Below are 15,080 nucleotides of genomic sequence, written 5' to 3'. Positions count from 1 at the left end.
CTGGGCAGTTCCCAGGTTTTAATGTGTGTCTGTATGTGTGAGTGTGAAGAAAAACCTCCCCCGGGTACATAAAGGTAAAACAACAAATTATAATAATACAAATGTGTGACCGTGCCCTTATACTTCGGCGTACCAAGGTATCCGACGCTGAAAATAGCCGATCTGCAAGCTCACAGCGGGTCGTGAGCGTATAGACCTGCTATTTTTGGCAAGGGGACATCGGCAGGGACCGCGATTGGCACAGAGAATTAATTAGGTGTTAGTGCCTCTCTTTCCATGTGCGTTCTGAGTAATAGTCACAATGTACACAACGAAAACCGTGTATGGACGAAAAGCTGCGGTATTTAGAAAACTCAATCCAACCAACCAATCCAACCAGTTTAACACATACACACACACACACACACACGCACACACTCACATTACGCATTTTGGAACCATGTTAAATACACAAATTAGCATTGAGGATTTTACTGTGAAATGTCGACTTACAGGCACACCTTCCGCTCCAGTTTGACCGACGTCACCCTGTGAGGAAACAAAATAATTCAGTTATTCATCAAAATAAATATATCCAAACGTTTTAAACAATCCATTGGGCGATTAACAGAGGATAAAATTCACACACGATGATTTTAGAGTCATCTGTGAACATCGTGTTCAAAGACTACTGCAACTTGTTTTTCTACGGTTAGTGATGTTCCACCAGAGTGAGATCCACAGCTTTTGTCCCATGCAGATTCAAAAGCTGTATGGGAAAGGACTCGTTTTTGTACTCTGCTGCAGTTATGTGGAATGGGTTACCTTGCAAGCCTTAGACCCCAGCATCCGTATATTGTGGGGAAAGCTTTCGCAGGAAAATAGCAGATCGACAAGCTGACAACGCGTCGCAGCGCGACGCGTTGTAAGCTTGTCGACCGGCTATTTTCCTGCGAAAGCTTTCCCCACAATAGCAGAACAAATTTAATACACTAGCATAGAGCCCTGAGGAACTCCTGGAACCAAATGGGGTTTACAGTAAGTGGGTAAGTTGATTAGGTCTATTGTTAACGTCAACCATGAATTAGTTGAGTTGTAACAGGCTCCATTTAAAGTACCCATGTTTGTTTGTTTGTCTTTTTGCTATTTCAGTTGTGTAGTACATTGGGAAATGTGTGTAAGAATGTCTCTGCTACCCCCCCCCCCCCCCCCCCAAACACATTTACACTCAAAGGACCACAATGGAAATAAGATTCAAGCTTTTTTTTTTGTGTTTTATCCTTTTGACAGATACATTAAAATATATATATATGTTCATCGTGTATCTGCATTTGTGTCAATAAAAACATCAGTCAATCAATGTTAAAATGTCATGGTTTCACCATGCATGTGTCATGTACGGTACGGTACAGTACTCCCTCCCCAACGTAAAAATCTACTTGTAAGTCGGAAGCCTTTTACCTCTGTCAGACAAAGGACAGGTGGTGGGCTGATGCAATTAATTGTGACAGGCCTTAAAACAAAGACAGGCTTGTGATATACTGTGATGTGAAAGCTGTAGCATTAACACTGAGGTATGAGTACATTGTTTGGAGAATGTGACATACAGTATAATACAGCCAGTCATGAAAAGTGAGGGGGAAATAATGGAATGAAGCAGACGAACGACGATGAAAAACGCTCTTGTCTTTTTTGCTATTTTGGATCAAATACCGGCGTCCGCTATTCTTTCCTCAAATCTTCCCGTACTTGCATTGCAGTTGCGTTATAGGCAAAAACAGCTTATGAAAGCTGTGTAGAATGAGTCGCAAATCTCTGGACTTTACGATTGGCAATACCCCGGTTTATCTGATGTGGATGAAAAAGAAAAAGAGATGCATGTAGTTCACAGTCGTTTTGTTGTCTAAATGAATGTTACACCTAAAATATGCCTGCTACGGGATATTCAGAGCCTCATTACTTTAACGTCTTCCAAATCTGCCTTCCTCTGTCAGTTTCGATACAAAAACAAAGCCTTCTCTTGCCTCCCACTCTCCACCTCCCATCCGGAAAATAGGATGAAATATCCTGTGATGCTCTGTTGTCTTCACAGACACGCACAGAGCTCATTATAACTTCAAGGCAGGCAGACAGTGCATCGCACCTACAATTATGCATTGAGCTTCGACCAAAAACGACAACAACAAAAACGTCCAATAAGTGGGGGGGTAAAAACGGAAAGAGAACAGGGGATATAGCAACTAATTACAGGGAAACATTTCAACGCGAGCCATGGCAAAATAATCGCACAGTGAGATGGAAAGAATGGAAAAGCTCGAAAAAATGTTATAAAAATGAATCTAATTCAAATACATTTTCACTGAATCGGTTACAACAAAGAACAATGGAACTTCTCCATTGAGCACTTTCAGCTTTTCAGAAGAAAAACAATGGTTTTCGATACTGAATTCTGACATCAACGTCAAACATGATTCTCTCAATGCAAAGTCCATTCCAAAAAGCAATGTCTCACCGTCATGGCGCCGTCTTTTTTTCTTTCTGGCTTTAATCCAAAACATAATTAGGAGACACTTAGATATCCAATCTGCAGAGATAAGAAATGTACAAATGGACCTACGCTTTTACTTTTGATGGATATCATATCTGATCGAGATGTGAGCATCACTGGACAACACTCAAGATCTTACCTACAAGCTTGACAACGACGGACGGAGATAAAAGTCCAATTTAGCCTGACCGACGTGTTTGGAGTAGCGATCGGCGCGGCACTTCAAACAAAACGGACAGAGAGAGTTCGATGAGTCTGAGATTGCAGCTCATGCAAGTTAAAGCAGATTCCTCAAAGCAAAAAAAACATGTTGTTCCACGAAGATGATGAGTGTTATATAGCAGCGTGATCCTGAGCACCCCAATAGGCTCTCTATATGCACAGCAGCCATATTGGAAAGAAATTGGGCCTCTTCCTTACTTCCTTCACGGGTTTTACCAATGATACTAATGAAGGCTCTGTTCCATTTCGTGTAGCACAGTGGTTCCCAAACCTTTTAATTTCAAGGACCCCATAACTCTGAGAGTGTACAAATGGAACCAAATGGTCCATTTGGTTCCATTTGTACACTCTCAGAGTTATGGGTAACTCTCAGAGTTATGGGTTACTCTCAGAGTTATGGGTTACTCTCAGAGTTACTCTCAGAGTTAAGGGTTACACACCTTTTAACCCATTAATACCTGGAACGCATCTGTGTCACTTTAGACGTCTTTGGCTATTCAAAAATAGCAGATATACAAGCTCATAGCGCGGCACCGAGTGCCGCGCTATGAACTTGTAGATCTGCTATTTTTGAAAAATCGTGAAAAAAAAATGTTTAGATTTTTTCCAAAAACTGTTAGGATTTAGATTTTTTTTAAAGAATCGCCTCAGGTCTTAAAGGGTTAAGGGGACATTTAGAACCCCCCTCAAGGAACCATGAGGGTCCCCTGGACCACACTTTGAGACCCATTGATGTAGCAGAGTGTTTCCAGTGAGCCAACATGCACAATATCAGCACCCTTGACTCTGTTTGACCAGAACGGAACAGAGCCTTCATTAGTATGATTGGTAACACCTGTGAAGGAAGTGAGCTCCAAAATGGCTGCTGTGCATAGAGCCCATTATTACACATTACGTTAGGCAGCATCACTCACTTTCTCTCCTTTGGGCCCAAGCGGACCAATTGGCCCGGGTTCACCTTTCAAACCCTGGAGGGAAAAACACATCACCTGCTGGAGTTTTTTGTTTCTTTTGTCTTTCAATTGATATGGATTTGATCGATTGGTTTGGGTTGTTGTTGTGAATAGAACAATGTCCCAGCATACCCAATGGCAGCATGCCGTTTCTGGGAAAAGGCCACCAGAACAGTCACTCAGTGGACTGCTATGTAGGATTTGTCATACATACCTGTCTACTGTATGCGGAGAGAATACACAGTAAAATTGTGAGTGTTGATTTAGATCCATTTGTAAGTCAGAGAGTCCATGAGAGTCTGTGTGGTACTTTGTACACTCTCTGAGTTCAATTTAAAATCGGAATTTTACTGTGTAGTGTCAACAAACACTCGACACTAAAGAGCAGACCACACCAAGAATGGGAACTATAAAGATAAGTACAGCGTGGCGTTTTGTTCGTGAGAGATGTGTTGAACATGACACTTCAGATGAATTTTCGAATCGCTCTGAAAGTGATCCCAACTTTATCGTTGGCGTTATGTGGTGCGTGTGGACTCCACCATCCACTTGAGTATGAACGATTTTCAAACCAATATATTCCTAGTTATCGTTCTTGGTGTGGACGGCCCTTATAGGGATAGTTTACCCACAAAATGACTTTTTTTATATCGATTAATCACCCCATGGAGACTTGAATTAATGGATGTTTTTGTTTTTTTTGTCGCATTCCTAAGCCAATAATTTGATGACCGGCAGCGGTTCCGGTAGGAGACACAAAGGAGACTCTTTGTGTCTCCTACCGGAACCGCTGCTGTCAAATTAGTCAAATCAAATTATTGACTTAGGAATGCGACAAAAACAAAAAAATATCTAAGTCTCCATGGCGTAAGTAATCGATAGGAAAAAAAGGTCATTTTGGGGGTGAACTATGCCTTTAATGATGCAACAGTTGATGCAACAAGCAGCTTACTGCACATTGCTCAACAAGCCCCCTGCCCCCCAATGGCCCTTGGTCTGAGTAAAAAAGGCCTGAGATTGTCATCACCTTCAGCCCCTCAAGCAGGGGCTAGCGGGAAAGGATTGAACCGTGCGTGTGAGCCCCGGGGCAAAGTCAGCCCCCCCCCCTTCGCCGCGGTGGTGAAAAGTGAAAGGCGAACGGACAGCTGAGATAAAGACCGAGAGATGAATGGCCCCACCAGTGATAGCTGATGAATGACGCTCGACACATTATTGACAGGCTAAATTTGCAGCCCGCCTTGTTAGGTTGTGTCACATTTGGGCCAAGACCAGCAGCAGCAACTCTTTGATATACTGTAAGAGGGACCAGGACGGATGGGGACGGATGGGGACAAGGGGGGGGGGGTCAGTTAATCCACTAAGACCGGGAACGCATCTGTGTTATTTTAGCATTTCTTTGGCTATTCAAAAATAGCAGATCTACAAGCTCATAGTGCGGCACCGAGTGCCGTGCTATGAGCTTGTAGATCTGCTATTTTTGAAAAATCGTGAAAATGTGTGCAAAAGTTTTTAACTAAAATCTTTGCTTCTGGGGATTCTACTTAATGTCTTTTGTAGACAAAATAAGTGTTTCTCAAACTTTTTTCATGTCAAGGACCCCCAAAATTATATGTATATGGCTGCAGACCCCCATCTCAAAATATTTTGTTCCAGAGACCCCCCAGAAGCAAAGATTTGAAAATGTTTGCTTTAAAAATATATGATTTGCACAAATTATCACGATTTTTCAAAAACAGCAGATACGGTATACAAGCTTGTGGAGCTTGTAGATCTGCTATTTTTGAATAGCCCATAGAAATCTAAAATGACACGGACGGCGTTCCCGGATCGAAGGGGTTAAATGGCTAAAAAAAATACAATTTGTCATGGTTAAGTGTGGAGTTGAAGAGGCTATTAATAGAGAATTACATCTGCAGTGAGATGACTACCTACCCTTATTACATTAAGTCCGTGGCACCACCAGAGACGGGACTAATTACTGGCTCTTCTTCCGCGAGTCTCCTCTCAAACCTTATCGTTCATGAAATACACTGGCCGTGACAATTCTTGGGGCTCTTAACACATTCCATGCCAGAGTTTAATCTCATAATGTACTCACCAGTGCCAGCGTTTTATTGTTGTTTTTTTGTTTTTTTCATGTCGCCACAGACCTCGCTAAATAAGTTAAAAGTGCGCGTTCATTTGGTTCTAAACACACAGCGGATCCGTGAGAAACGGCCAGCGAAAACAGTTTCCAAATGCGAGCCGCCATCTTGAAGATACAGCCGATCAACGGTAAACAGTGATCAGCGAGGAGAAAAACAACAACCGAGAAAATCGAGTTTTAAACAGGATCCCAGACAGGAAGCGGATACGATCGAAAAAAAACGGAACCCGAATAATTCTGTTTCCGACCGGAAACCGGAAACGGAAATGGATCAAAAAAATTCGGAAAGTGCACCTGGGGCACTTAACATGGGAATCGGCGGTTCGCGTAGATCTACGCGACTGGCACGCTGCGGCTTTAAATAGGTTCGCGTAGATCTACGCGACTGGCATGCAATGTGTTAACAAGGACGTCTCCTTTAGTCGGACAGGACAGGGGATACGGGGTTGGGTCTATAGCCTGAAATACCGCGTGCGAGACAGGACCTCTCGGATTGTAACGCCTATGCACCCCACCTCCTGTCCTCACACGCGGCGGTATTAAAGGAGAATTCCGGACATTTTAAGTGTTACCTTTGATGTCTCGTTACTCACCTACCGACGTAAACAGTGGTGTTGTTTTTTTCCAGAGATTCCCCTGTCGTAATTTTTTCAACCTCCTCCGTTGTCATAATGGGAGCGCGTGGCTTAGGGAAATTCGTCTATTGTAACCGATGCAAAGTTATTTTTTTCTCTACTACTACTCATTGTAGAGTCTCATGATAGTCAAACATGCGCTGAAACTTCCTGAGAGGCTACCGCTAACGCCGACCGATTTAACACTGGTTGCTTGTTTCTCTACCTGGCAACACCAAGTTGCCAGGTTCTGGAAAGAAACAAGCAACCAGTGTTAAATCGGTCGGCGTTAGCGGTAGCCTCTCAGGAAGTTTCAGCGCATGTTTGACTATCATGAGACTCTACAACGAGTAGTAGTAGAGAAAAAAATAACTTTGCATCGGTTACAATAGACGAATTTCCCTAAGCCACGCGCTCCCATTATGACAACGGAGGGGGTTGAAAAAATGACGACAGGGGAATCTCTGGAAAAAACAACACCACTGTTTACGTCGGTAGGTGAGTAACGAGACATCAAAGATAACACTTAAAATGTCCGGAATTCTCCTTTAATAGTTCTACTGATTAGCCAAATTATACATGTGAAAAGACAATTCTCGATTTCAGTAAGCACCTCCGCCCACTCTGATTCGGCAAGGTGACTGAAAGTACAGTGAGAAAAAAATACTCATTTGAATTTATTTCCAAATCTGTACAAGAAATGACCAAGTGGGTAGCCTTTAGCACGACAACATCCATGTGATGCAAAACAACGCTAAAACCTGATCATATCAATAAACCTGAACATTAGCCGAAATTAGTCGATCTACAAGCTTACTGTGAGCTTGTAGATCGGCTAATTTCAGCACGGCACACCGTTAGTTTTGACTTGAGGGTAAACTGTACAACCTGACTCCGTCAGATGCAGCGGTGGAAAGTAACTAAGTACATTTACTTAAGTACTGTACTTAAGTAAAATGTTGAGGTATTTGTACTTTACTTGAGTATCTCTAATTTCCAATACTTTTACTTCTACTCCACTACATCTCAGAGGCAAATATTGTACTTTTACTCCACTACATTTATTTGAAAACTTTAGTTACTAGTTACTTTTCAGATATAAACTATGATATAATGAAACATACATTAACCACTTTAGCCCTATTTTATACCTAGGCTATTTGAAAATAGCAGATCTACAAGCTCACAACGCGTCGCATCGCGACGCGTTGTGAGCTTGTAGATCGGCTATTTTCAAATATTTAGTACTTTAAGTACATTTTGATGCCGATACTTTTGTACTTTTACTCAAGTACATTTTTTATTTTTGGATTTTTACTTGTAACAGAGTATTTTTATATTGCAGTATTGGTACTTTTACTTAAGTAAAGAATTTGAGTACTTTTTCCACCACTGCATCCATGTGATGCAAAACAACGCTAAAACCTGATCATATCAATAAACCTGAACATTAGCCGAAATTAGTCGATCTACACAAGCTTACAACAATGCACTGTGAGCTTGTAGATCGGCTAATTTCAGCACGGGACACCGTTAGTTTTGACTTGAGGGTAAACTGTACAACCTGACTCCGTCAGATGGGGTGGTATTGAGTTCACATTGAGTTCACAATACAGCCTCCATCTGGGATCGCTCAGAGATTGGAGTTTAAACCGACCCGCGCCCAGTCGAACCAATCAGCGGGCAGCTACGGGGCGGGATCTTGGCGGGACCGGGTGTGACGCCATCGAGAAGCGCCTATAGCATTGTAGCTCTTTCACTATTCATCACAGCCGCTATACCACGAACAACACCACTACAACTTCCTGCAGCTACTATACGTCATGTAGACAACGTCAATATGATTGGTTGGAGTTAGCACGCCCAGACGGTGATAGACAGAAGGTCCCATCCAATCACCTGCCAAGTAGCTTGAAAAAAAAGGGACCGCCGTCTTGCAGCGGTTCGGCTATACCGAGATCCCAGATGGAAGTAGGATGTGAAACAAGGGCGAAGCAAAGCTTCTTCCATCTGGTGGAGTCAGGTTATAAAATGTAACCCTCAAAGGGATAAATGAACAGTACTAACAACTAGAAGGTACTGTTCCTGAAGAAACAGTGTGGGATCGCTAAGAATGTTGATGGTATTGAGTATTGATAGTGTTAGTAGAGTTGAAGGTTTGAAAGGTTTAAAGGTTTGAAAGGTTCTAAAGCTTTGAAAGGTTCTAAAGGTTTGAAAGGTTTAAGAGGTTTGAAAGGTTTAAGAGGTTCTAAAGGTTTGAAAGGTTTGAAAGGTTTAAGAGGTTCTAAAGGTTTGAAAGGTTCTAAAGGTTTGAAAGATGTAAAAGGTTTGAAAGGTTCTAAAGGTTCAAAAGGTTCTAAAGGTTCTAAAGGTTTGAAAGATGTTAAAGGTTTGAAAGGTTTGAAATGTTTGAAAGGTTCTAAAGGTTCAAAAGGTTTAAAAGTACAAATTATTTCAAAAATTCTAATGGTAGCCGACATGTCCTAAGTAGGCTGAACGTTATAGAGTTGGAACGGAGTTACTAGCTAAAAGTATGAATTTCTCCATTGAAATGAATGGGAGTTTTTTAGAAGTAAAAAGTGAAATATCTCTAAAAGTACAAATGATTTCAAAAATTCAAATGGTAGCCGATATGTCCTAAGTAGGCCGAACGTTGTAGAGTTGGAATGTAGTTTGTAGCTAAAAGTATGAAGGACTAGTTAGCCGTCAAAGAACGGTGGGAAGATATAATAATAAATAGTGGCAATAACATTAGTGTGATCGCTTTAGCGATCCCACAATTAACACTACCATTAACATTACTGGAACAGTAAGCACTAAACACCAGCTAAACATCTGGTCAGTTAATGCACCATTAGAATAGGATACATTTCATAATGTTTTTGTATTTTCTTTTTTTTGTTACCTTTATTTACCCAGTGGAGGTTCGCTGAGAATGCATTCTCAGGAGGAATTTGATCCAAGACTCCATGAATAAACGCAAATCAATAACCTGTTTTTGTGCTCTTGAGTCATTTTACAAGACATGATACAACAACAATGCATTTAACTCATTACTGTAAATTGTGAATACCAAGAAACATTATCTGCCAGACAATTAGAAGATTATGAGACTAATGGGGCCTCAAATCACCATAACTTAATAACCAACTAATATTGCATTACACCGAAGACCGCTTAAATATGAAAATTAACTTTGGAAATCGGTCAGAGATTAACACTACAACAATTATCCGTACTGTCTGAGCTGATTATTATTATTGGAATGCCGTGTAAATAACTTATAATCTGAACCAGCCCTCTAGGTGAGGGGGGAAATCAATTAAATAGAATGCACTGGTTAGAGTGAAGCCCATTTTAATCTACATAACAACAAAAACAACGTGGAAATGCCATTGGGCAAAAGCCACAGTAGGCAAGAAATGCAGTTTTCCACCTCTGAGTTTGTTTTATATAACATCGTTTCAGAACAAAGCTTTGGCAAATACTATAATCCCTCAAGCGACGTCTACTGTATATTTTAAAAAGCATGTGCTCATCACTGGACTGGATATACGACTGGGTTGTATATCGTTGTTGTCGGGCAGAAAACCTGTATCTCCATATTTCAACTTTTTAATGTTTTTTTCCTGAATGAATGCATTACCTAGTCATACTACAGCAGCCTATCACACAAAAGTTGCAATTTTCTTTAGCCAACGTACAAGCTCACACAACGCGTTGTGATGTGAGACGTTGTGAGCTTGTAGATCTGCTATTTTTGCTACCATTGAAAATGTTTGAAAAGGAAAGTGAGAGTGGTCAAGTGTGTCTGTGGATTTTATTAATATTAAACTAATGAAACATATTAACAAGAGCTTGGGACCAAATCATAACTAATCATTGAACACAGCTTATTTTTTCAAATTTTCTGACAAAGTAACAGTTTTGGAAATACAAGGTTTCCACCCCGACAGAGACAATATAAAAACTGGTGCAGTGGGAATGTGGAGTGAATTACAGTATTTGTCATTCAGTGCAGGGTTGCTAACTTTTCGCTTGTCAAAACACGGGGCTTCCATTCAACTGCGCTTCTTTTGTTGTACAGGAGTGATATAAACTGATGGGCTGAATATTAAAGGAATCCAGCCCGTCTTTTTCACTTGATCATTTCAGAGACGTTTTCCCTGTCAGGAGAACTGATGCTGATTTTGTTGGAATTGCTGCTTTAATGAGCCCACCACAGCACCATTAATAATGAGATCTATTAAAAGAAACACATATTGACAGCCAAACAACAACACGGGAAAGTCATCATTTTGAAAAGCAAGAGGGGGGGGGGGGCGATGGGGCCGAATCACTTGGTGAACCTGGAATTCCAAGTCTTTAAAAAATAAATATGTCTTTGACATTACTCTGTTTAGACATGTCAACTCATCTGTGAAATAGCATGGAAATTCTCTTTCGGAAACAAGCGACCGATAATTAAAATGGTTATATTTGTTTCTTCAAAGTTCCTGCTGAAAGTGTCTAATAATCCCTTTAAGGATTATTGTCTTCTTTTTTATTTTTTTACGTTCGACCTTCGAGAACATAACCCACTTAAGACGCTAACAGAATTAGCCTCATCGCATGGGTCCAACCCAGTGTTCTGTGGCAATGGAGGGAGGGAGAGACAGAGCAGGGAGGCTGGGTTGCTACACGCAGAAAAATAAAGAATTCAGGATTCTTCAGGGAAGAACCATTTTTTGTCCCAAGAAAGAACCTTTCAGACCTATTCATTTTAATGGTTCTACTAAAATAATCCTTAAAAACTATATCTGTACTTCATCAACCAGTGTCACCCAGGGGGTCTGTACTCGGTCCGCTCCTTTTTCCCCTCTACACCAGATGTACAAGCTCACAACACGCTGCGTTGCAAATTTGAAGAGCTTTTTTAATACCAAATTGGCCACATTGTCAAATATTACGTAAGAAAGAGGCAAACGCCGATCTACAAGCTCAGGCTCTACAAGCCTCTGCGAGGTGTTGTGAGCTTGTAGATCGGCTATTTTCACAAAACGTATCGAAACCGAGTCAAACTAAATGTAATGCCCACAATTCCAAGTACTTATCAGGGCGAGGGGGTCCCCACTCCCCAGTTCAAATATGATTATTTTGGAGGGGGTCGCGGCCTGAAAAGTTTGGGAACCCTTGCTCTATAGCAGTGGTTCTCAAACGTTTTTTTTGTGCCAAGGACCCCAACATAGATATATATATATTTGGCCGTGGACCCCCATCTGAAAAGGTTTAGTGCCAGGGACCCCCAGAAGAGAAGATTTATGTAAAAAAAAAAAAAAAATCTAAATTATAAAGATTCCCCAAACATTTTTGATATTTTTCTAACATTTTCAAAAATAGCTGATGTACAAGCTTGCAGCGTGGCACGAAGCGACCCGCTGTGAGCTTGTATATCGGCTATTTTTGAGTAGCGAACATTTAAATGGATAAAACAATTGCGATGCTATATTAACTACTTTTCCTGGGGACCCCCTGGAACCCCCTCGAGGACCCCCCCCCCCCCCCCTGGGCCCCACTTTGAGAACCACTTGCTCTATAGAACCATATGAGGAACGTGAAGAAACATTCACTGAATAAAAACGTTCTTTAGGTGATAGCCTTTTTAAAGAGCCATTTAAAAGAGCCATTTAACAAACGATTATTCTTTCTGTGCATGTATTGCTGGCTTCTGTTCTGGAGCTAGTGTGGGGCTTTTGCAGCAGTGAAATGGACAGAGCAGGACAAGGGGGAGGGACGGGGGGCTGGGAGGGAGAAGGCTGATGGTGTCTGCCTGGGCGTCTGTCTACTCCTGCAACATGGGGTCAGGACGCTGTGGGGAGCTGTGTACACTTGCCTGTGCTAATTACACACACCACTGTGTCTCGTCACTCCTATAGCGCTGGGGCCACAAGACAATCTGGCAACTCCCCAGCACAAGAGCACAACGAAAAGCAAGCAAATAAACACAACACAGGGAAAGCACCACGGATGTACAAATGCAGCCCTAATTATGTTTACTTATGCCTTTTTCTTTTTTTCTTTTTTTTTTACTAGGCTAGAACAGCTGCTGGTCATAGCCGTTTGTTTTTGACAGAGAGACAGAGCGGATGCAATAAGGGAGGACGTTTTTGAGGGATCAGCGGGGTGTTTTTTATCGCCCGCAAATGAAACCTCGCATGACAGTCAAGAGAGAGGAGGAGCACGGGGTCCGAATTGAAATGTGAAGTCAAAGTGAGGCATTCCAAATGATCTGCTGAGAAAGTGTTGATACACTGAATGGCAAGTCTTTAAATCTCCGTGGAACAGGATCTACCAAGTAACACAGATATCTTGAGTGCCGGCCCTACAAATGCCAGGGAGGTTACGGCGAGAGAAATGCCTTTTGTGACTTTCCATTGGCTCAGCGATACACCGCCATATAGAGTATGGGGCCAAAGCTCAACTGCTCAAAAACACATCTTATAAACACCCTCATCTCTCCTTGAAACTCCTGAATATCATTTATAAAAAGTTAATCTAAATAAGAGCGGAGGGTGTTGGCAGATTTCAACATAGATTCGCCCCAGATGCACTTTTTTTTTTTAACCCATCAAGACCGGGAACGCATCTGTGTGTGTGTGTGTGTGTGTCATGTTACGATTACCTTGGCTATTCAAAAATAGCAGATCTACAAGCTCATAACGCGGCACCGAGTGCCGCGCTATGAGCTTGTAGATCTGCTATTTTAGATTTTTTTGTGCAAATCTTAGAATATATATATATGTTTTTAAAGCGAACAAATCTTTACTTCTGGGATCTCTGGAACATTTTTATTTTATTTTATTTTTTAATAGTTTAATTTTTTTATTTTTTTTAAATATTTATATTTTTTTAAATATTTTAATTTTTTAAAATATTTGAAATATTTGTAATGTTTAAAAAAAACATTTTTAGAATCGGCCTCAGGTCTTAACGGGTTAAAAGACCACCCCGTCGACATTGCAGGCGCAGACAGGGAGTAAAAATTCTGCCTTTATGACTTTTACTCCACAACGGGAGAACATCATGTAATCACATGTGTAACTTGATTTACCATCAGAATACCACGGAGTGGGGCTCGGGCTGTCCCGCAGGACTTATATCTGCAAGACGATACCGGCTCACATGCTCATACATCGAATTCTCTCCTCTCAGGTGTCTACTCAATCCTTAAATAACATACTAGCTGTAAAAAAAGACTATGAGCTAATATTAGTGAGAGGTGGGGTGGGTGGGTGGGTGGGGGGGTAGTGACGGGGGGGTGGGGGGTGGGGGGGGTGTAGAAAAGTCCTCTGAACATGAAATAGGCCAACCTACATCAGCATGCGAGGAGATTTATGCAACTTAAACATCCTTTGCTGTGTTTACAAATCAAAGAGGGCAACAACCTACATTCATTCCCGCCGTTCCATCTCCGCCGGGCTCTCCAGTTGCTCCTTTTGCACCCTATGAGTAAAACACAAGCAGGGAATTACAACAAAGGAATGCTCCGAGGTACCATTCAGTAAACTGTGCGTTTAATGGAGAAGCTCTTGTATTTACAGTGGAGGAAAGTAACTAAGTACATTTACTGTGCTTAAGTACAATGTTGCCTTACTTTTCTTTACTTGAGTAATTCCACTTCAACTCCACTATACATCTCAGAAGCAAATATTGACTTTTTATTCCATTACAATTATTTGACAGCTTTAGTTACTTTGCAGATTTAGATGATTATTACAACACATACCTTAACCAATTAAGACCTATACTTCAGTTATTCGAGAAAAAAAATTAAATAAAACAAATCTACAAGCTCACAACGTCTCACATCACGATGCGTTACTTGTGAGCTTGTGGATCAGCTATTATAGAAAACGTTTGACAAATTTTGAAAAATGTTAATACTTTGGTACTGTAAGTAGATTTTGAATACCAATACTTTTGCACTTTTACTCAAGTCAAATTGTTAACGAAGTCCAATTTACTTTTGCTATTGTGGTATTGTTACTTATCCTTAAAAAATATATATCTGAGTACTTCTTCCACCAATGCATACAGTATTTATAGCCTCCTTCCTACAGCATAGCTTATGTTAAACCTAATTGATGAAACACTGAAAGAGATACTGTGGGGACACTATATTAATTTCACTGACTGGGCTACAATCTTTTCCAGAAATAAGACAATTAGGGCTGAAATGGAGCCGCGCCGTGACGCTTCACACCATTTGATGAGCGTATGTCAGCCAGAAACCTGGCAACGCAAACCGCATTGCCAGTGTGACTGAGGACACATCAGCGCTGACGGGTGGCAACCTTGTATGTCCAAAACTCTTACTTTATGGGGGAAAAAAATTAAAACTGTGTTCCATTTCGGCCAATCAGGAGAGAGTACTCTTTTTTTTTTTGTTCCAGTCACAATTTTGTCTGCTCATTTCTTAGCGTCATCACTTCCGATTCCACTTGTTTAATCTGTATCCTGTCTGAGTTCTCTATCCTGATTATCAAAATCAACGGACACACTTTCAACCTGGCAGCCCTATTTTGGGCTTATTATTTTGGGCTTTCTAAATGTAAAGCTCAGGATGTCTATTTAGCGTG

The 15,080-nt window shown here is 41.1% G+C and overlaps 1 protein-coding gene across 1 annotated transcript in view; it reads right to left on the bottom strand.

The window, feature by feature from the left end:
• Window positions 1-15,080, bottom strand: part of LOC308099849 (uncharacterized protein) — a 266,481-nt gene that overhangs the window by 191,945 nt on the left and 59,456 nt on the right. The window contains exons 13-15 of the mRNA XM_080448669.1: window positions 13,891-13,944; window positions 3,664-3,717; window positions 493-528 (exon numbers count right to left, since the gene is read on the bottom strand). Of these exons, the coding sequence (XP_080304795.1) occupies window positions 493-528; window positions 3,664-3,717; window positions 13,891-13,944 (144 nt within the window). The remainder of the gene's footprint in view (window positions 1-492; window positions 529-3,663; window positions 3,718-13,890; window positions 13,945-15,080) is intronic.

The sequence above is a fragment of the Gymnoscopelus braueri genome, assembly GCF_963280865.1.
Source record: "Gymnoscopelus braueri genome assembly, chromosome: 14".
NCBI lineage: Eukaryota > Metazoa > Chordata > Actinopteri > Myctophiformes > Myctophidae > Gymnoscopelus > Gymnoscopelus braueri.
The sequence above is the reverse complement of the archived record's forward strand: the minus strand, read 5'-3'. Positions and strand labels throughout refer to the sequence as shown.